Below are 22,304 nucleotides of genomic sequence, written 5' to 3' on the forward strand. Positions count from 1 at the left end.
ATAACCCAAATTTCCATACATCACTGATTTGAATAATTCTCATATTAGTGCAAGTAATAAAATACACACAAAAAATATGTCTTTTATTGGGACAAAGGAAACTCAAAACCAAATTAATTACGAAAAAATAAATAGAATTCACTCTCTATTCAATAAGATTCACTTGGGATGAGTAGTTGAATTTTAATGAGAGGGAAAGGAGAGAGGGAGGAGGCATGCCATAGATAGAATGGGAAAATATGTGTGAGGTTACCAGGAGGGATTATTTTAATGTTATAAATGAGTCAGGTTTTATGATAAATATTTCTAGACTAAGATTATTACGAGTTAAGTATTAGTGATTATTATTCAGGTGAATGATCGCTGATGCCCTTGTGTGTAATTAATGCCTTGTCTCTCCCCAACACATTCTCCCTCTCTTTCTATTTCTGTGCTGTCCCTGTTTAAATCTCTCTCTCTCTCTCTCTCTCTCTCTCTCTCTCTCTCTCTCTCTCTCTCTCTCTCTCTCTCTCTCTCTCATAATCAGATTTACTGTATAGGTAAATTGAATTAATTAATATACAAGTCTACGGACTTGGCGCACCCACATTCAACCACTACAAATATCTTTCTCTCCTCTCAACAACGTCAATATATCGTGTGTTATAATCAGATGCAGTAAGCCATGGCAGGATAAAGGACATTATTGACCAGATGACTGTATAAACCTTTGGTCATCACACAGTCTCTCGCCCCATCAGTCGTCGATAATGTCCCTTCTCTCTGTTCAGGGAAGGAGGGGCGACTCAGGACCCCATCCAGCCCATCTATCCAAGCGTTCGGCAATTGTAAACACGATAACTCAATCATAAAATAATAGATATCAATCAAACTTGCTAAGAATATCTGTCATGAAAACTATAAAAAATATATACGTTATTTGTAGTTTATGTCACTATAGTTTGAGAGTTATTGGAGTTATGTCTCGCGTGGACTTTGTTGTAGTTTGACGGGGGGAAATTTTCATCGGAAATCGTCTCAATAAATCTATTATTTCCCCTTTCCTTCCTTCCCCCTCCTCCCCCTTCTCTCTCACCTTCTCCCTTTCCCCATCCCCTTATCCCGTCCAACTCCTTTAACCCTATCCCACACCCCTATCCCTCCTTCCCCAGCACCATCTCACTCATCCAACCCCTATCCTCATCACAGTCCACTCCTCCATCCCCCTTACCTCAATCCCACTCCTCCCACTGCCTTCCTCCATCCCACTCCTCCCTCTCACCTTACCCCCATCCCCCCCCCCTCCCACTTTGCACCTGGTCGTTATCTTCCCCTCCAGAAAGTTTCAAGTTGGGTCAGGTTAAGTAAGAGAAAACCACAGCCTCTCCCCAAAAAATCCCTCAAACAGTCATAACTCCACATAAAGTCGACACTGGGTAATGGACGTTCATTTAATGGTATATTTAGAGATCAAATTATGGTGAAACATTCTCAAGTTTCCTCATACAACTTCTCATAACAACGCACAAGTTGGATTCATGACCTAAAAATGTGTGTCCTGTGACTAACTTCGAACTGCCTGCCTCCTCTAGCTCATAAGATCTCCTCCTTAGTCATTTGGAGTGTGGTGGTGGTGTGGTAGAGTGTGTGGTGGTGGTAGTGGTGTGGTAGTGTGTGTGGTGGTGGTGTGGTAGAGTGTATGGTTGGTGGAGTGTGGTAGTGGTGTGTGATGGTGGAGTGTTTGGTGGTGGTGTTGGTGTGTGGTGGTGGTGTGTGATGGTGAAGTGTGTGGTGGTGGAGTGTGGTGGTGGTGTAGTGTGTGAAGTGGTAGAGTGTGGGATAGTGTTGATAACGTTTTTGAAAATCTAACCTAACCTAACCTAACTAAAATACCATTACTCGTGGCACCTAAAACTGAGCCATTGTTAAGCGTTAATACTTCTGTCTGCATGTCTGTCAAACTGTCTGTCTCTCTTCGTTAGTCATGTATATTTAGGAATTATCTCATACTTCAACTAATGTCTGGTTGTATCTCTGTAATCCCTCTTCAAATATCTATCTCTGTTTTTTGTTTTTCCATTTCCATCAACTTTCTTTCATACGTCTCTCTTTCTGTCCGCCTCTTTGTCAGGTCCATTAACATATTCTTTACTTCTCTCTGTGTTAGTCTCTCTCTTTCTCAATGTTTTTATCTTTCTCTCTGTGCCTTCATATATCTCCCTTAGTCCGGTGCTCAATATATGCGTCTGTATGTCTGTCTCGTCCGTTCCACGTTACCGAGTTTTTTAAAAATATCGTCATTCTGAAAACAGTGGGTGAATAATCCCGCGTGACGCAGCTGGCAAAGCGCTACTCAGAGTACAGATGTGCTGGCTAACTGATTCCCACCCATCAGGCTAGATCGCTATATTAAAACCAGCACAGTAATATCTGGAACCGTTCTCCATATTCCTATTTTTGTATTTTTGTGTGTGTGTGTGTGTGTGTATGTGTTATGGTTTAGTTTCAACATATATACGTATACAGATATACATTTGTGTGTGTGTGTGTGTGTGTGTGTGTGTGTGTGTGTGTGTGTGTGTGTGTGTGTGTGTGTTTTCTACTGCTTTTTAATGATCGTGTGAACCTTAGGCATCTCAATGTAAGTTAAGACACTCTATTCCTGTTACTTGTAAAAAAATAAAAAAATAAAAGCTTTCACAACATACATTATTGACAGCTTAATCTCACCTGTTATTTTATGGGAATTAAAGTCGCTCATACTCATTTAAAACACCCTAGATTTTTTTTAATAACAATGTTAAAAGAACAAAACGAATTACAATTTGTATTTTTTTTTTCCACTGTGAGACTATCAACTGCATGAGTGATTGTGGTAATGGGTGTTTATTGTAGTAAATGGGGCGTTCGTAGATTAATTCGAGTTTGGGAATTCATATCGTTCGTGATCGTATGTATGCGTCAGACATCTACACAAATAAACTTTACGGGAAGGTAAACGTTCTTGTAAACGATCAGAATAAATTTGTGCCACTAAAGTTTTTTGTTTATTTGTTTTTTCGTGGTAACAACCTGACAAAAAACGCCATGAAACGAACACAGATATTCTTTTCAGTTTAGATTTTCAGTTATAGAAATGGTGGCAATAAAGTCTTTTCCTCTAACGTATATATTGACGTCATTTCGAAAGACTGATAAACCTTTCATATACCTGTTAAGGGGTACCAATAATGCACCACGACTAATGATGTTTGAGAATTGTTTTTAAATTATCTTCGTCATTCTCTTCTCTGTGATCAATGCTTTAGGTATTGTCTTAAAACACTAGATATTGATCCTTATATCTTCTTTCAAGACTCACTTACTTACGACAACATAACCTGTAATTATCCCTCCCTTAAATTTCCGGGTTGTACAAGACTCACTTACTTACGACAACATAACCTGTAATTATCCCTCCCTTAAATTTCCAGGTGGCAGTTCTGATTACCTGTCACTTAATACCTTTTCAGCCTTAAGCTAAAGGATACTGTCGGTGGTCCTTCAACATTTAGTGCTCGTATGAGGTCTACTTTACTTGCATGTGATACCGACAGATATTAGGTATCTTATCTGGCAACAAACGTCATCTTCCTCTTCTATAATACCTTTAAATATCACAAACTACATCAGGTATTCTAATATGCTACCCAGTGTTAATTAAAATACTCTAAAATTACATTAAACGAATCCTAAGGTGCCTGGGAGACAGCATATGAGACACTACGTTGAGATGTACTGAATGTTGTAGGAGAACTTATTCCCAAAAATCCTAGGCAACAGATGTAGGGAAATATTTTGATAAGATTTGTTAACTATGTGATTTTTGTTGGGATGGGGAAAATATGGCTTACGGGAGATATTTATTCTGACTTTCTAAAATTAGACAAATACATTAGTGTCTGAGTGTCTGATCCTCTGCCTGTCATTCTAAACTCTCTTAACAAAAAGAAATAATAATATAACAACACCAGTGCTCATCCTACACACTTTCCATAACAAAGTAGATCAGATAAATTAATTCTGTCTCGCAATCCACGAACTAATGGACGCCATTAACCTTTTCAATCATTCAGCAGAAAGTGACGCAGACCACCACGAGGAAGGCACAGTATGTGTTGCCGGTGTATCGGCAATACTAGCGAGTCCCCCTGTACGGTATATGAAGCTCATTGCTATCATGTTTTGGCTTTTCTAATCGATCAAAAATAATTAAAGATTAACTTAAAGCTGAAGATACGAATGTGTTCAACAGTAATAGTTATATGTTAGTCCTTCCTAATTTAAGTATTATAGTTAAGACTGGCTACTCGTGGGCTGTATCCTTCTATGGCCACAATAACATTACTACAGATTCCGAGTTTACTGATAAAGAGAGATGGTCAGCTGGTTGTTTCTTGCGGCCTCCTACCAATGACGTTTCAAGCTCTTGGTTAATACGTCTTATATAATCAGAGTAGTGCTCTTGTTTTAAAGTATTACTGTGCATCTACAAATAAAGCCTCTAACCACGTCCACAATTGTGTACACTTGACAACTCGGATTTATTTCATGGGGGGGACTGTTAAGCTTCTTAAATCTTTTTTATATCAATCTGGAACACCGCGGGGGTACAAGCAACACTGATAAGAAGCAGTGTGAATGATATTAGAACTAATCCTTACTGATTTATATGTCCGTGTGATGTATAGTCACTTACATTAGGTATATAAACTACAATTAACTTTCAGGCGGCAGTAAGGTCGGTGTGGGTCAGTAGTAAGATTCTAAAGATTCATGACTCGAGACCTATCTTATGGTAGAAACTGATTTATGTAGTAAAATATACATAGACAATACAATTATACAATGAGCATGGTGTAAGTATACAATATATATATATCATACACAGTGGAAGTATATTATACACCTTAGCTACATAGATAGTTCACGCATACAATATACACATACATATACGGTGTTCATAGATAGTGTTGGTATACAATGTACACAGACATTCGAGGTATACAGTCTACACAGAAATAAAAGAATAAAAACAAAGGATTTTCCACAAAAGGAAACAATTCGTACTAGTCAATAACAATCACTTCTACTATACCTGTACTTCATTTATTACCAGTGTGTGTTAAACATTAGCAGTCACGATGATAAAACAATATATATTATTATACATTACTACTCAAAGTAATTTATATAACCAACAGCCTCCACCCTTATAAAAAAAATCTGATTACACTCATTACATATTTCACACCTGAGAGTTGATTAATTTTTTATGACACGTTATTATTATGTCACGTGTTTTATTTAATATGTTAATTAGCCAGATTAAAACTAATTATTTCATGCTTGAAATTAATTAAATTTCCGGCTATAGAATTGTCCACTCTCAAAAAATATAATGAAATTTCTCAACCAATTCTCATCTGCAGTTTTGGGTGAATAAATCTTGTCTTCTTTATTAATTGTATTTCACTGATTATCACTGAGAATAAGTCCACTTTACACCAGACAAAACTAATGTAAGGATTTTTTTTTTCTAGCTGGGAGCAATCTTATAAATTCTGTTATCAGGAATATTAACATTAAAACATTTGAAACTCTGGAAACTAAACTACTTTATTTAATACGCTGAAATTTGTGTTGTGATATGAAGGCCACGCGTCAGTATGGCTCTCTACGTCAATCCCCGTCAAGTTTAACTTCTTAAAGATAAAGTGTCCCTACTTCTGCATGGGGAATGTATTTTAGCATTAGCGTCGGGGTTTAATAAGATTTGAGACTACAGTAAATATCTAGAAAGTTAAAGATACAGAACGATGACCCGAAAAACATTTGAGCAAACTACACAATCCCAAGACATTTGTGTTTAAAATTTATGCAAATCGGTCGAGGCGTTGTTTAGATTTCCTCTGAAACGAATAGTGAGAGAGGGGAAAAGGGGGAGAGTAAGAGAGAGAGAAAAAGAGGAGACAGAGATAGAGAGAGTGAGAGAGAAAAAAGAGGAGAGAGTGAGAGAGAAAAATAGAAGAGAGAGAGAGATAGAGAGATTGAGAGAGAAAAAAAGAGGAGAGAGAGTGAGAGAAAAAAAACGATAGCAAAAGAAGAAAGAGGAAAGAAAGTGAAAGAGAGAACGAGGAGAGAGAAAGAGAGAGAGAAAGAAAGGAGAGAGAGAGTCAGAGAGAAAGAGAGATGATAGTCCAGTAGAGTGAAAGTAATCCTTATTTTATTGAAGCTTTTCAGATAAAAAATGTTCATCACATCTTAGGCGTCACGAGAAGGAATAAGTAAAATTAATAACACTTGAAAAATTCTAAACTGACATTAGTGTATTGTTACTCCGAGCATCAAGGAGGATAAATAAGTGGTTTTAAATGTGAACGGTTAGGTTAGTTTAGGTTAGTTTAGGTTAGGTTTGATTAGTTTAGGTTAGGTTAGATTAGGTTAGGTTAGAAAGGAAAAGTTGAAGATGTAATGAACTAACGAGCGTGGAGATGGTTGGCTCCAGTGGTAATTTCCTAAATGCTTAATATAAGTTTCCTGGCCATTTTGTTCATAAAGCGTCTGTATGTCTGTCTGTATGTCTGTCTGTCTGTCTGTCTGTCTGTCTGTCTGTCTAATTGTTTGCTGCTCCGCTTTTCTCTTTTCGTTTGTTTCTCCTTCTTTCCGTCTTTCTCTCCTTTTATCTTTAACACACACACACACACACACACACACACACACACACACACACATACATCCTCTCAAGCGTTAATTTTACACACGGACGACTTTTATTCCCAGGCTAAAATAAGTTCATAGATCCCTGGGGCAACATAATATAGGAGCTCAGTTTTAATGACGACGATAACTCAAGATTCACATTCCTCGTTGCCTCCCAGTGTATAAAACTCAGCCCCCGAGCCCCAGGCCAAAAAAAAAAGTCTTATTAATGCTATCTATTACAAGTGATGAGGGATGTATGCAAATAAGAGCAAAAATGCACTCGGTCTTAAAGTTTACCCTGTCCTGGATCTTAGTGCTGAGATTGCTGGCCTTAGTTTGATACCGTGTTGTGTTTGTTTGGTATTGTGGGGTTTTTTTTTGGTGTTTGTTTGTCTGGTATTGTGTTTTTGGGGAGTTTTCTTTGTCTGGTATTAAGTTTTTTGGGTGTTTGATTGTCTGGTATTGTGTTTTTAGGGTGTTTTTTTGTCTGGTATTGTGTTTTTGGGGTATTTGTTTGTCTGGTATTGTTTTTTGGGTGTTTGATTGTCTGGTATTGTGTTTTTGGGGTTTTTTGTTTGTCTCTGGTATTGTGTTTTTGGGGAGTTTTCTTTGTCTGGTATTAAGTTTTTTGGGTGTTTGATTGTCTGGTATTGTGTTTTTGGGGTTTTTTGTTTGTCTGGTTTTGTGTTTTTTGGGGTATTTGTTTGTCTGGTATTGTGTTTTTTGGGTGTTTGTTTGTCTGATATTGTTTTTGGTTAGGTTAGGTAACAGTCACCGTGATGTGTACAGTTAGACTAAAGAATGGACTTGGTGCGCTGTTGACCTCCATCATCTTGAAGAGGTAAATGAGGCAGTAGTCCTGTGGGACAACAATTGCAGCCTCACTCATCAGAACGCCAGAAATTACAACTGGTATTGAAAACCCGAGTCCTAGGTGATACTAATACACCATATTTTATTAAGCTTTAACAAAAATAAAGACAATGATTTCTTAAACACCAGATGATTTTACTCAGAAACCGCTACCACTCAATGGGTTATTCAGATTTACTCAAGATGAACAGAGAAAGTACATTATCGTATACTTAAGGCTCGGAACAACAGGTTTGACCTTACTTCTCATATAATATTGAAGAGGAGTTTCTTCAAGATTCATTAATACTGTACATGACGGTGACTCACCCTCACCTCCTCTCTCTCTCTGTCTCTCTCATTTGTTCAACGTTAAATAATGTAACGTAGTTATTGTTCAACATCATCTTGAAATTATAATCTTAGTCTTTGTGTATATAATATTAATATGTATTGTTAAAAAATATATACAAGATTTCCGATATAAAAAACACTTTCAAGCCAAAATTTACTCTTCTATAATGAACAGAACTAAATTTATCACCACCTGAATCTTCCCAAAACCCATATTAAAGCATATTTCCTCACGGTCATATCTCAGGGATCAGGTGACCTACGACTGAAAAATTTAGGTTGATTCAGGCTTTGGTAGGACTCAGCACACCAGTGAAAATTAATTAAAATCCAAGAGACTTATATCAGTTGTGTGAGTATTACTAACACGTGATAATCTGAGTTATATTTACCTCCACCGTTCATCTTACCTTCACTTTTTATTTTGTTTAGTTATTTTTTTTTTATTACTGTAGTCATACAATTAGGGATGTGGGCATAATGGTATACATATAAATAGGGTAAAAACGACTGTAGGAGAGCTAGAGATAAGCAAAAACTGGGATGGATGAATTAATTTAAAAGCTGGACCCTTGGAGAAATTCAACATTCTGATCGACTGTTAAAGACTGACAGAATTTTTTGGGGTATTGGGGGGCTGTGGTCGCCAACCCTCACACATGAATACGGTGCCTTGATTGGTTTATTATACTAATGTGTTTTATAATATTCTATAATTCTCTCCGTTTGTTTGTTTTTATATTTCTTGTTAGTCATATCATTCTATTCCTCCCTCTATCTCCCCATAGGCAATCTCTCTCTCTCTCTCTCTCTCTCTCTCTCTCTCTCTCTCTCTCTCTCAATTTATCAACCGAGCACTCTTACACACTCACTCTTCCTTTTTTCATCAGGTTTATAGTACACCCTCACTCACCCTCTCCCTTTTTTTTTAGTCAAGCCCACTCACATTCTCCCTCTTTTTTTTCAGTCAAACATTTTTTTTTTGTAACTATCTTCCTCAGCACGGCCTCTCTTTTGCAGCCAAGCCTTTTCGTTCAATTCTACAGTTGGTCTCTCATTCACCGCCCCTGTTTCCCCCCTCAGGCGAGACTGTGAGGTTCAGGATCAAGGGAGGGAACGAGGCAGGGCTGTTCTCCCTCAGTCCTACTACAGGCCGCCTCTCCCTCCTCCGTCCACTAGACTACGAGAATCAGAAACAGGTGAGAGAAATAGGTGACGTGTAAAGGAGAGAGAGAGAGAGAGAGAGAGAGAGAGAGAGAGAGATGATGATACTTGATGTACACTAAGTGATTCCAGAAGTTCGTAGTGATTATTAATGATTGCAGTTGTTGTTGTTGTTCTTATTATCAAATCCTTCCTTTAGTTCTAGTGACGTCTTCAGTTAGTCCTAGATCTAAAACAGTTCTAATAAGTCATAGTTCTAAAACAAATATACATCGTTAGCCTTAAGTCTAACTCGTCCCAGTTCTAAATCACTTACCCACTGGTCTAATTCTCACTTTCGTTGTAACCCAAATCCTCGAGGTAAATTCAGGCCTCTCCTCAGTCAGTATATCTCTGGTATTGCGTTGAAAGTCTCACTTGATCCCTCGCCAGGCAGAGAAAATGCCAGATTAACTGTTGTGATCATGGCTTGAATTAACTCTAATGGTCATTGCTTTAGGTCCGAGATCCCTTCTTTCATCAAACTTACACCGATAAAGTTTTATTTGTAAATCCTTCCTGTCTTCCTCTTTCTACACCTGTTCCTGGCAAAAAAGTAAGACTTTTTTCTTCAGTAATATCGTTGTAGAATATAATTTAACCTTTAACGCTCCATATTGTATGTACTAACATGATTTTTTTTCCTTTTGGTGATTATGGTGAAGATGATACCCTGTTTCACGTACTAATACTCTCTCTCTCTCTCTCTCTCTCTATCTCTCTCTCTCTCTCTCTCTCTCTCTCTCTCTCTCAATTAGCACGAACTGTTGGTGGAGGTTCGTGGTCGTGGTGGTGGTGGTGGTAATGGTGGTGAGGGCAGCAGCGAGGCGCGAGTGGTGGTACATGTAGTAGACATCAACGACCACGCCCCCTACTTCCCCAGGGCACTGCACGAGACCCAGATCACGGAGGAGGACGACAGACACTTACCCAAAACCATACTCACGGTAAGTACTTCTGGCCTAGACCATCTTAACGGTAAGTACTTCTGGCCTAGACCATCTTAACGGTAAGTACTTCTGTTCTAGACCATCTTAACGGTAAGTACTTCTGGCCTAGACCATCTTTACGGTAAGTACTTCTGGCCTAGACCATCTTAACGGTAAGTACTTCTGTTCTAGGCTATCTTAACGGTAAGTACATGTCCAAAATTAACGTCATGGCTAAATACACCTATCGAAAACCCTCCTCATGGCAAATTAGCAATAATATCAAACAGCGTTATCTTGATATACGTATATCTTTTTTTTTTTATAATAATATTCTGTAAGAAAGTTTTATTAGATAACAGTTGTGTATTAAATAATGCACATACAATATATTCTATGTGTTAATCATATGTCAAAAAAGCGATACCCGGACACCTTCGAGTGCCGTGTTACAAAAATTTAGTCATTAGTTTTATGAATACCATCGAAGGTCTAGAGACGACCTGTGACTAAATCAAATTTCAAGAAAATCTGTCTGTCGTTTCAAGAGTTAACGCGAGCACACTATGGATAGATTAAAATAGTAACAGATGGTATAAGCGATTCCTTAACAGCCCACAAACTCGTTCATGAGCGAAAATACGTCTTGAATATATTATGTAATGTCTCATTTTTATTCTGAGTTACTGGTATCGTGTGTTTCGAGGATGAATAGTGAGCGTAGCTTATTGTTGCCCTCAGGCGTGTAGCAGGAGGCATGTAGCAGGAAGCAGCCTGGACCCGCTGTTGGTACATGGGTGCATACAAATTGTGAACGTTAACTCTTAGACTGATACAGACGAAACGTTTTAAGAAAATACATAAACAAGTATGACAGGACTTCCAGAAGCGTAATGTTAAAAGTGGATCAAAGTTAACTTCCTTTCTCTCCCATCACTGGTAGCGTGAGCCTGTGAATGGATTAAGCGATGCAGACTTGGACATCTAACAGGAAATTGTCACTAAACATTGCGGAAAAGATGGTGGAATTTCAGGTAGTGTGGAAAGCAGTATCACTAAAGTAGAACCTGGCGACACCATCTTGTACCTTCACAGACAAAGTATAAGTGACCTACTTCTTACTAAGGCCAAGCAAGAAAATCCAGACAGACGAAAACAAATTTGTGAGAAACTGCTGTGTGTGAGTTATGGTGACGAATGTCTCAGGATATGCCGAGACACCGTCGAGGATGTTGGAGATCTCCAGTCAAACACGAGGAAAGAGGTACTCGTCTCTTACAGTAAACCCGTGCACCACGCTGCGAATTTGGGTAAGTTAGTTACCTTTGTAGTTGAGGATGCTGATTGGTCAGGTGTTTAGCCTCACATATCAAATAGTATTCCTACATCAATGAGGGACACATCAGCATTCAGTGACTGTTCTTCAGAATGTAATCTGCGGTGTCCTAGTGGGTGGACAGTATATATGAACCTTCAGAATGCACAGTTAGTACGACCTGGGTATATTCAACATGCTGAATCCTTCTATACAAGTACGAAAACAGAACTCTATCATCATATTGAGAGAACTAAAGACACAATATGTCTCTCAAAACAGCACGACCCCAGAATAGCCAGTGATAGTCGTGACGGGTCAGCCTCCCAGGGCGAAAACTTATTCAACAGCCGACTGACTCCTCCCGTGATGTCATTCTGAAGTTAATATTGTGCTGATGTGATCACAGTTGTCAACTTCCTAACTGCCAAAGCTTAGTAAAGGCGCTCAGGCGTGCAGATCCTCACTGCACCAACACACACGATGAGGATATCGTTCAGAATCATAAAGATAATCGCAAAATGAATTACAATAACTTTATTTTGTTTCTGCTCTTATATCTAACGCCCTGTGTTTTACTTGTTAAAGGTATATATGTTGACTATGAACTTTCAACCGAAATGTACCTCGCTGCTGCGGATGTCGAACAAACATTAGTGGAAACGGCGAGCTATTTGTTAAAAGAAGAAAAAAATCGTTCTTTTTATTACAACCATTTAGTAGTAATCAGCCAGTTTTCTTAAAAATGATGTATCTTCTTTTCAGTGGACGTTAATATGGGTTTAACGATCACAACAATTACGGGTCTTAAGTCCTAAGAATCAACGGCCCCAACCTCAGCATCACCACACATAGCCCCCCCCCCTCCCCCTCCCCCTCCCTTCACAGCTACCTCAGAAACCTCCCCCTCTTCCTCCCACAACTCATATATCACACACCTCCTCTTCCTCCTCCTTCTCCTCCTCCTCACTCCCACAGCTCATACAACACTCCTCCTCTCTCTCCTCCTTCTCCTCCTCCTTCTCACTCCCAATGCTCATACATCATACACCTCCTCTTCCTCCTCCTCACCTCACAGGCTTTTAACAGCTGGTTGTTTACGATTACCTGTTGTTTACAAATAAGTCACCAGTGTATGAGAGGTAAACAAATCATCCTCATTGTTTATATTCATTGCTGTTTACATAGAGACCTCGTATTCCTTCTATTTCAACACGCAATTAATGACCCCACACCTGTTTCGTTACCCTGGGTTTAATTGGGCCTCAGGTAGTCTTAACAGTAAATATCTATACGGGAAGGGTAGTAAGGTATTGTGTAATAAACCTAGATAATTAACATTGTACCTAGTTCCCAGCCATGGTAATCGTGCACCCTGTGATCCTCGTGCACCCTGTGATCCTCGTGCACCTTGTGATCCTCGTGCACCCTGTGATCCTCGTGTACCCTGTGATCCTCGTGCACCTTGTGATCCTCGTGCACCCTGTGATCCTCGTGCACCCTGTGATCCTCGTGCACCCTGTGATCCTCGTGCACCCTGTGATCCTCGTGCACCCTGTGACCCTCGTGCACCCTGTGATCCTCGTGCACCCTGGTGCTCCATGAGCTCCCGTAATCACCGCTTTATCCTGTGATTAATACCATATGAAAATAAATATCTTGTGAACCATCTTGGCACCTTACTCAACATCGTCTTGGCACCTGACCAGAGAACCAGGAATAACTTAGGTGATTTACTACAAAGTTAATAAAATTTTCCCGACATTTTATAACTAACATTGAGTTCACAGTTTCTAGATCTTTAACTGCTGAAGTATTGTACGTTTGGTATATGATAAATAAATTCCATATACAAGTGACTTTTTTATTCGAATTTTGTTTATATTAAGAGATTAAACGAAAGTGTAAGTGGTCAGGGTTGTGGTTTAGATGATTCTGGTTATAAGATCACACGCCCTGTAAGTCATCCCGGTGGATGTGTTAAGAGTTAGGGAGTTGGCGAGTGTTGTTGATAATGTTTTACTGGTGCTTTTTTTTTACTAGAGACGTGACCCCAGTCGTGTCTAGTCACTCCTTCCAAACATAGTTACTCAACTCGTCATAAACACAGTCGGTCATCACAAACACAGCCACCCCACTCACCCCCATCAAACAAAACAACCACTCTCCATAATAACAAAAACACCCCTCTTGAACACACACACACTACTACTACTACGAATATTACTACTTTGCTCTCACTCGGAATAGAGTATGACGATAATCCAGATATGATACAATGATATGAGTTATTAGGTTTGTCACCTAGGTTGGTGAGTTTTGAGGTGATTAAACAGGCCCATACGGGAGCGCTTGTCTGCTTCGGTTTGCAGTCGGGCTAACTCGAAAGTATTGACACCTTCTCGTGTGGTGCTCCTCCGAGCCTTACGATGTGGAGTAGTCAACTCCCAGGTCAGGGGGTCGATTTGGCACTTTTTCAGGTTTGTCTTGGACTATCCTTATACCTTTTCAATTGCCCGCCGGCGTTACGTTTACTATTCCTTAGGTGACTGTAAAGTAGATGCATTGGCAGTCTACTGTCGTCCATGCGGGTAACATGGCCAGTCCAGCATAGTTGTTCGTGGATAATGGTAGCCTCGACGCTCCTAGAGTTGGTGTCAGTAAGAATACTGGCACTTGTTCTCTTGTCATCCCAGCAAACTCGGGGATGGAACGTAGACTACGTTGGTGAAAGTTTTCAAGTGCCATGAGGGGCCTCCTGTATGTGACGCATGTCTCACTGCCATATAGCATGGTGCGGAGGATCACTGCTCAATATACGTGCAGCTTTGTATATAATTTCAGCTCCCTACAGCTGAAGACACGGTTTCGGAGTCTGCCAAAGGCTTGAGATGCACATCTGATCCGATACTGAATCTCTTCATCAATGTTTGCGGTGGTGGACAGGTGGGAGCCGAGATACCGAAAGTGGGTAACATTAGAGAGGGTAGTACCGTTAAGCTGGATGGATGGTGGAGGTGTGTCTGAACCAGGGGCAGGTTGAAACATAATCTGAATCTTACGTACATTCACCTCAAGGCCGAAGTCCATTCGCATCTGCGTGGGTGATCAGGATCTCCAGTTGGTCGTGTTCAGTGTGAGCAACAAGGGTGAGGTCGTTTGCATACTGAAGTTCAGTAATGAAAGCTGCCAACACCTTAGTTCTTGCCTGGAGTCGTCTTAGGTTGAAAAGACCCCCCTTCACCCGCTACTCGATATCCACCCCGCCGGCTAAATTGGCGGTGGCATGAGTAAGGAAGGCATCCAAGAAAATGGAAAAGAGAGTTGGTGCCAGTACACACCTTTGTTTAACCCCTGTTTGGATGAGGAAGAGCTCAGACTGGGTGCCGTTGTGCAGCACATTGCCGTTCCTACTTTCATGGTGTTGCCTCACAATGGCGATAAATTTTGGTGAGCAGCCAAAAAGTCTGAGGGTCCACCAGAGTGCTTCACTGTTGACAGAGTCGAAAGCCTTGGTTCGGTATGAAAGCCACGTACAGGCCAAGGTTGTATGGTTTGTTTTCGTTTGGATCTATGAATTTGACTTTGTTTTCGACCTCATTAGGATGACTCTACTGGGTGCAGTTTCCCAGTCAGGTTAGGTTTTTAGGCAGGCTATGTTTAGGGCACCTTTTCTAGCCCCCTCCCCGTTTGGGGTGAGTTGAGTGGCTCGTCGAAGGGGCCTCTCAGATAGAACCGGATTGCACTGCTGCCTAGATCCCAGTGCAAAAATGTCCATCTTATCTGTGCCGCCCATGTGCAGAGTTGTGACTAGAGACTCCCGGAAGTCATCTCTGCCTCCCCCCAGTCGCCACCCGTCCGTCGCCATAGGACTTTTGGTTGTATAGGGGTTTTGATGATGATGAGAGGTATGATGAGATGGATGATGGCTGCGTGTGAGCTGATTTATGTGGTGAGGCAGGCGCGAAGGCTGCAACCACACATCTTGGCTCTCCATTTTCCTGATCCAGTGGTGCAGGTGTTTCAACGACTGGTGAGAGGGAGAGGTGCAATGGAGTGCCGATAGCCCAGTTTGCTGGGTTTCGCTTTAGTAGCCTGTCCACCAGGTATTGCCCGTGTCCGCCGGTTTAGTCGTTGGGTTTCCATGGTGGTCACCTCTTCCGCCTGTACCGCCGTTGGGGTCTTGTTGGAGCTCTGTAAGCATGTCTGCCTGGTGCGGGGCTCCACCGCAGATTTTTCGTTCGGGGTTTACTCCCGTAGCCTTATACCTACCAAGGTTAATCCGCAAGGCAGTGGGGCAATGGTTGGTAGGCGGCAGGTCGTGTCCACATGCTAGTGGGCCTATACTCCGTCCGTCCGGGGCCCACTGCTACTCCGAGATCCCCTGCTGGTCTATCCTGGGCCCACGAGGTACCCAGTTAACGTGTGTTACCACGAGGAGGCACAGCAGGAGTCTTGATGGTTAGGGGAAGACTTATGCAAGTTGCTTCCCTGTTCGCCACTAGGGCTAGCCAATGGCGGTAGCTGAAAGCGGGAGAGAGCAGCAGTGCTTGCACCTTATCACTAACATAATGCAGCCACACTAGACTCATTTCACCACCCTGTGTGCGCATGCGCACACACACACACTCACACACACACACACGCGCGCTCGCACACACACACACTCACACACACTGTGACCTCCATAACCAGTTCCCACCTCATCAAGAGACGAGTCCCTCTAAAAGCTTACGATATCCACGAATTCTCTGGTTGGGAAGTTTGTTTGTTCTTCTCTTAAGCAAAGAATGGTAAGAGGGCGTCGCCTTTCAGCCTCTCAAGTTTCTCTCGTTGTGGAACTAGATTGAAGACTCGGAGAACCCACCCCACTGCTCCCTCCTACCTCTCTCCCCACCCCCCCCTCCCTCGTCCCCAATCCCTCCCCTCCCGCTTCCTTCCACTATCCCCCCTCCTCTCTCTCTCCCCATACACCCCCCCCAAGCTCACATTCCCCAAAAGTCACAAAAGAATTGGTTAAACTCCCAGACAGAGAATACCAGGGAGTCAACTCTTACAACCGGACATATAAGACGATATGGATTGTGTAGGTGTAAATTTAAAGGAGAAATATGCAAATAAGAAAGAGAGAAAGTTAGTTGATATTAGAGATAATTGTAATACGTCGTTATATATACCTGCCGGGTTAATTATACACACCAGATATATACATCCATGTATATAATGTAGATATTATTTCACAAGTAATGAAAATACACAATAAATATTTGTTATGGGTCCCCAACAGAAAAAGTACAAAAAGAATAATGTTAATAATACAGAACTACAAAACGTAATTGAATAGATAATAAAGTACATAACATATACATAACAGTGTCCCATGATAGTGTGACCTGTATTAAGTTAGTACAGTATATCAGGAAACATATAGAGGAGTACAGTAAATACATAGGAAGAGAATCATAAATCTTATGGACATATTGGAAGTTTTCATAAAGGTGAAGAGAATGTTAGAGTGTTTTATTGGTTTATGGAAGTAGGTGTTTAATAATAATAATAATAATAATAATAATAATAATAATAATAATAATAATAATAATAATAATAATAATAATAATAATCAGGTGTGCGTACTACTGCATATGCTAAAGTACTCTCTTGTAAGTACTTCACACCACAAGCGGTTTGATACACGTGAGGTGAGCAGATAACATGCATCATGTATCCATACATAGACTAACCTGATTTTTTTTTAGCCTTACCTATTTGGAGCCTATCCCTCACCTGAGTGCATTTATTATTTGTTATATTTCCTTTATCAATTCATCAGATGGCGAGAGCAGAGGCGCGGACGTCATATTGCCCGAAATCTTTAGTCTCAGGGTTTATCATATTTCCCCAAATAGACTGAATCGGACATTAGTTCTGTCAAGCTTGATTTTATTCTGTTATTGAAATTATAGCAATATCTTTATCAGTGTATCAGTGAACTAACCAATTAGAACGAATATTTCACTCAAATAGAAATCTCACAGAACGAAAATGTGGAAATATAGTCTTTCACCTTAAACCTATTCATAGTTTCTGGCACAAGAGAGCTAAGTACCCGTTCACCTAACGATCCATAAATTAAAAACAAAAGCCAATTGTATCCAGCCACCGTGTGTATGACAGGTATAGATAACACTAAGAACTGAGGTAGAGTGTTGAACAAGGTATGTCACTATCAGCTGTGTTATATTTACAATTATATTTCACCTCAGAAATTAGCAGTATTGTGATATCTGTTTTACTTCACCTGGATGTATCAGAGTTGCCTCGCGTAGACCTACCAGACGCTATAACACAGACTGACATGAACATAAGAATAAGCTGTGGACTAAATACTGTACACGTTGGCCATTTCGTTAGTGTATAAACCTGCAGTGTGTGTATGTGTGTGTGTGTGTGTGTGTGTGTGTGTGTGTGTGTTGGCTGACAGGCTGTGTGGACGAGGTAAGGATACAGTGGCTTTGTACTTCTGTGAGCAGATTAATAAAACAATTAGACTAACCTACCCAGGGTGTTGTTTGTCTGTCACGGTAAATAGGTATGTATGAACGTCTTGCTTAACCTATTGACATTACTAAGAGTACCAAAACACATCCCCAAGACACATGTTCTACGCCACAAACAATAGCTGCAACTTCCTCCATACTGAGTACCAGTTCACATGCAGAGTGCAAAATAGAGTTATGTTTCTACAAGTCAACTGTTGTATACGTTAGTCTTCAGATATTATGATCCATGCTCAGGATATTCCCCAATATTTTTAAAAGTATTTCACATAAAAATCTAACCTCATAACTTGCAGCTCGACCTTTTTTTTTCGCGGTCACCAAAATCTTACGATATTATATATTTTATTATTAAACAAAACCAAGAAACGAATATGAATAATTTTAACAAAAATCACCAGAGCATCTATTACAGAGCCCTGCCTAGCTTGTAGACTCACTAAGGACTATCTATAAATACAGTTTCCTCTTGTTGGCCAGGCCAGGCACCATCGTCTCCTGGGTACAGTTTGCTATTCTCTCCTACAGTGGCAATACAAATTTTTTCCGCCCCCTGGTTCACAAAACTAAGAAGACGAATCTCATCAAAGTCAAATACACCAAAATAATGTAGAATATTTATTTTGTTATATATACATTCATTAGTATGAATTTAGTACGGTTGTGGACTGACACTGGGGTGTGTATTTCAGGAAGAAAAATGACTGGTCTCTGTCAGTCAGGCATCGCATGGCCTGCAGTCAGCGTTGGTGCATGACAGGAACTATGGCGAGAACAGTATAATGAAGTATTGAGCGTTAATTGTAAGACATGTCAAAAGAAATACTTGCATGAAATCTCCATAGTACAACAGGCAGGTGATTGTTCACATAACTTAACAGAGAAATACCTTTGCTCTCTGCACGCCGCTACCTGCTAGTGATCAATACATTGTTTAGGCATTACATCTCCCGTGACAACCAAGTGAGAATGTTCCAGACTCAACCACTCAACACTAATTTGTTATCCAATTGAAAAGTACATCAATATTCCGTACAACAATAAAAAGGAATCATATTTTGTACCTCGCAATGTTCTACAAACACTTAATGATGATAATCTAGTTAGCCATAAAGCAGAAAAGGTCAGATCTCAGCACCGGAACAACAACACAGGGACCAAAAAAACACGACAGATCAATACACAGAACTCGTCGACTCGTCAAAGGAGAGAATAAACTGAACGACCTATCAATCTCGCTTATCAAACAACATTACAGAAAACATTACAAAAATATCCATTACGAGTACCATGGTATTTTTTTTTTGCAATTCTCAGGCACTTGAGTGTTATATAAAACTTGTTACCGGAACATTAATTATAGTGTCTGGATTCTTCCATTTCTTTTGAATTCGTGAAAAGTTATGTCGAGCTTGAATACAGACAAGGCTTCACTCTGTCAACTGTTCAGTATACTTTTGTAAGAATCACACACGTGTTTCAGTAAATTGTCTTTGATGTTACTTACTGTCCAGTATACTTTAGTAGAATATACTGTCCGTAATATGAAGAGATTAAGAGTATAATGCAATATAATTTATAAGAGAATAACTAAATTAATAAAAATAATAAAATGGCATTGACGCTTCCGTATTAACTTACTTGAATTAGCATTTTAACCCCAGGATATTTTATATTTTCCCTAAAAAGACTTCTAAACTTTTTTTTTTAGCATTATCTGACCGTACGCTATAGCAGCACCAGTATATCTATAACTGCTAAATATGAAGAGTGGGCTCATATAAATAAAGGGTAAATGATAGGTATAAATGAAGGGTAGTGTATATGTGAGGATATACAGGACAGTCATATGCAAAATAATTAAGATATGATAAATGAAACACAGACACTAAAGAAAACTACTGTATATATTCACGAGAGAATATATTTCAGTAGATGATATAGAAATACAAAATAAAGACGAAATAGAGATCTTTATAGAATCATTTTTTTTCTAATACCATTCTTATTTACCACACCTGAGGACAAATAAAATATATCCCTCCCAAAAACGATAAAAAATAGTACACCAACAATACTATTCAGTGTGACTCCAGCAGCGACCAGACACAAAGCACCTCTTCCCTCATCCACTTAGACGTCAAGTGATGAATATTGACATGGCAGGAGAAAGTGGCCATAGAATAAATTAAATGAACGACGACAATGGACGACTTTAGATCAAGTAGAAGATCAGAAAGAGGAAAATGCTGAGACCAAGTGATGCGTAACTCGTTTATTTAATTAGATACGATAGTCTTTATATGGTGGTATATGGTTTGGGTTCGTCCGAGTATATGTCATTGTACTGTGGTATCAACCCACACAAAAGGATCAAGACATTAATATATACAGGATCGACATAGGGTATCCTGGTGACTATGGTATCCTGATATGGGCCTTGAAAATATATCTTAATGTAGTAATGTAAGAGGATTTCCTGTTACATGACCAACTGATTTGTAGTATTAGTCCTAGATCTGGACATAAGATATATTTAGAGCCTCTGCTTAGTTTCATACCTAACTATCCTAAAGAGATAAAATACACTGATTTATATTCAGGAACAAATAAAAACAATGGGTTATAATTATCTAAAAAAGGAGAGAAATATCCAGCCGGAGAGATAAAATTACTACTATAAATCTGGCCTACGCTATTGGGAGTTTCGCCAACCGAGAGTCATTATTAAACTAATTGGTTTTACTATAGGCTAAGATATGTGATCTGGCGGTAATGATTCTGTCGGAGGATTCACGTTAACGTTTCATGAAAGGAAATTGGTTTTTACCTTAATGTTAAGACTCGACGAAAATTTTTTAATTCCCTTTAAGTAGGAACGTCTAGTAAGAGAGAAATATAATATATCCTGTGTAACTGTACGTGTGTGTTATGTGTTTGAAGCCCCGTTATCATGTGTACATAAATATACCTTCATGGTACAATGTGTACTGTATATGAAAGATCCAGTTATTGAAATAAAAAAATATATATATCTTCCCCATATCTAATGTCCTTTCTTTATAAAGTCACAAGAGATTTTTTATTTTTAAGAAGTAATTGGTGAAGGATAGGTTGAGACATGTGTCATTGTTAAATCTAATTACTGTGGCGATCTTGATATGATATCCATCAGGACGTCCGGCCTTTGATATATCTAGTCAGAAGTCAACGTCTTTGACTGAAAAGTGATCTTAATTAAGCTTTTTTAACTCTCATGAAAGTTTGATTATCTCTCTATTAATAAACTACCGACCTAAAAATTGAGTTTTAACTAAATCGTTGTATCTCCTTTTAAGCTTGTCAGTATTGAGTCTCTCTGTGAGCTTGGCTTTGACTCATAAGCTCCATATTGAAGCCCAGGACGGTCGGGGCCGGCGCCCACTCCATGTCACAACTATCATCAAAACCGATTCCCCTGCGTTTGTTCACACACACACGGACACGAGTATGTACACACAAAAAGGGCATATACATTCACCTAAATACACAGGCACACACATGCACATGTAAAAAACAATCACTTCTTCACCATACGTGTAGGATTTTTATATACACATGCACTGACATACACACACACAAATGCAGACTGTCTAATATATATATATATATATATATATATATATATATATATATATATATATATATATATATATATATATATAATGCAATAATAATTACACCACTTTAGTCATGAGTGTAAAAGCTCATATAAATAGAATAAACAAATTATATATCAGGCAATTATGGTAATTGAACAACAACACAATAAACATAATTAAAACTTCTATAGCAGCTGACAGCTTAAAATTTATATACACTGATAATATATATATATATATATATATATATATATATATATATATATATATATATATATATATATATATATATATATATATATATATATATATATTTATGTATGTATGTATATGTATGTGTATATGTGTGTGTGTGTGTGTGTGTGTGTGTGTGTGGAGACTGGGTAGTGAGGGCTCTAACATGGAAGAGAGAGACGCTAAAACTCACATTCTAAAGAAAGGTTTAGAGTTGTAGGTTTCCCGAGGCGAACATTAGCCTAAAAAGACCACAAATTTATATGAAGTTTCACCCGACGCTTTGTAATACAATTTTCTACAGCAGATCACTTTACATAACTATTAGTGTTGGGGAGGCAGTTAATCTTACGATAAAGCAAGGAATGGATATATGCTCCGGTTTAAGGAATGTGTACAGTATGTACCTCGGTTCAAAGATGTGTAAATGCTCCGGTTTAAGAAATGTGTATATGCTCCGGCGTCAATAATACGCATATGCTCCACAGTAAGGATG

General features: G+C 39.3%; 2 protein-coding genes across 2 annotated transcripts in view; both read left to right on the top strand.

Annotated features, from left to right (window-relative positions):
* LOC121874807 (putative neural-cadherin 2) overlaps window positions 1-9,546 on the top strand; it is a 97,163-nt gene extending 87,617 nt beyond the window's left edge. The window contains exons 3-4 of the mRNA XM_042379094.1: window positions 9,013-9,128; window positions 9,526-9,546. Coding sequence (XP_042235028.1) covers window positions 9,013-9,128; window positions 9,526-9,546 — 137 coding nt within the window. The remainder of the gene's footprint in view (window positions 1-9,012; window positions 9,129-9,525) is intronic.
* A 351-nt stretch (window positions 9,547-9,897) lies between these two features.
* The window catches only part of LOC121874808 (putative neural-cadherin 2), a 103,456-nt gene continuing 91,049 nt past the window's right edge, over window positions 9,898-22,304 (top strand). The window contains exon 1 of the mRNA XM_042379095.1: window positions 9,898-10,079. The gene's annotated coding sequence lies outside the window, so the exon portion shown is untranslated. The remainder of the gene's footprint in view (window positions 10,080-22,304) is intronic.

This window comes from Homarus americanus, unplaced genomic scaffold (genome assembly GCF_018991925.1).
Source record: "Homarus americanus isolate GMGI-L3 unplaced genomic scaffold, GMGI_Hamer_2.0 scaffold56009, whole genome shotgun sequence".
Taxonomy (NCBI): Eukaryota; Metazoa; Arthropoda; class Malacostraca; order Decapoda; family Nephropidae; genus Homarus; species Homarus americanus.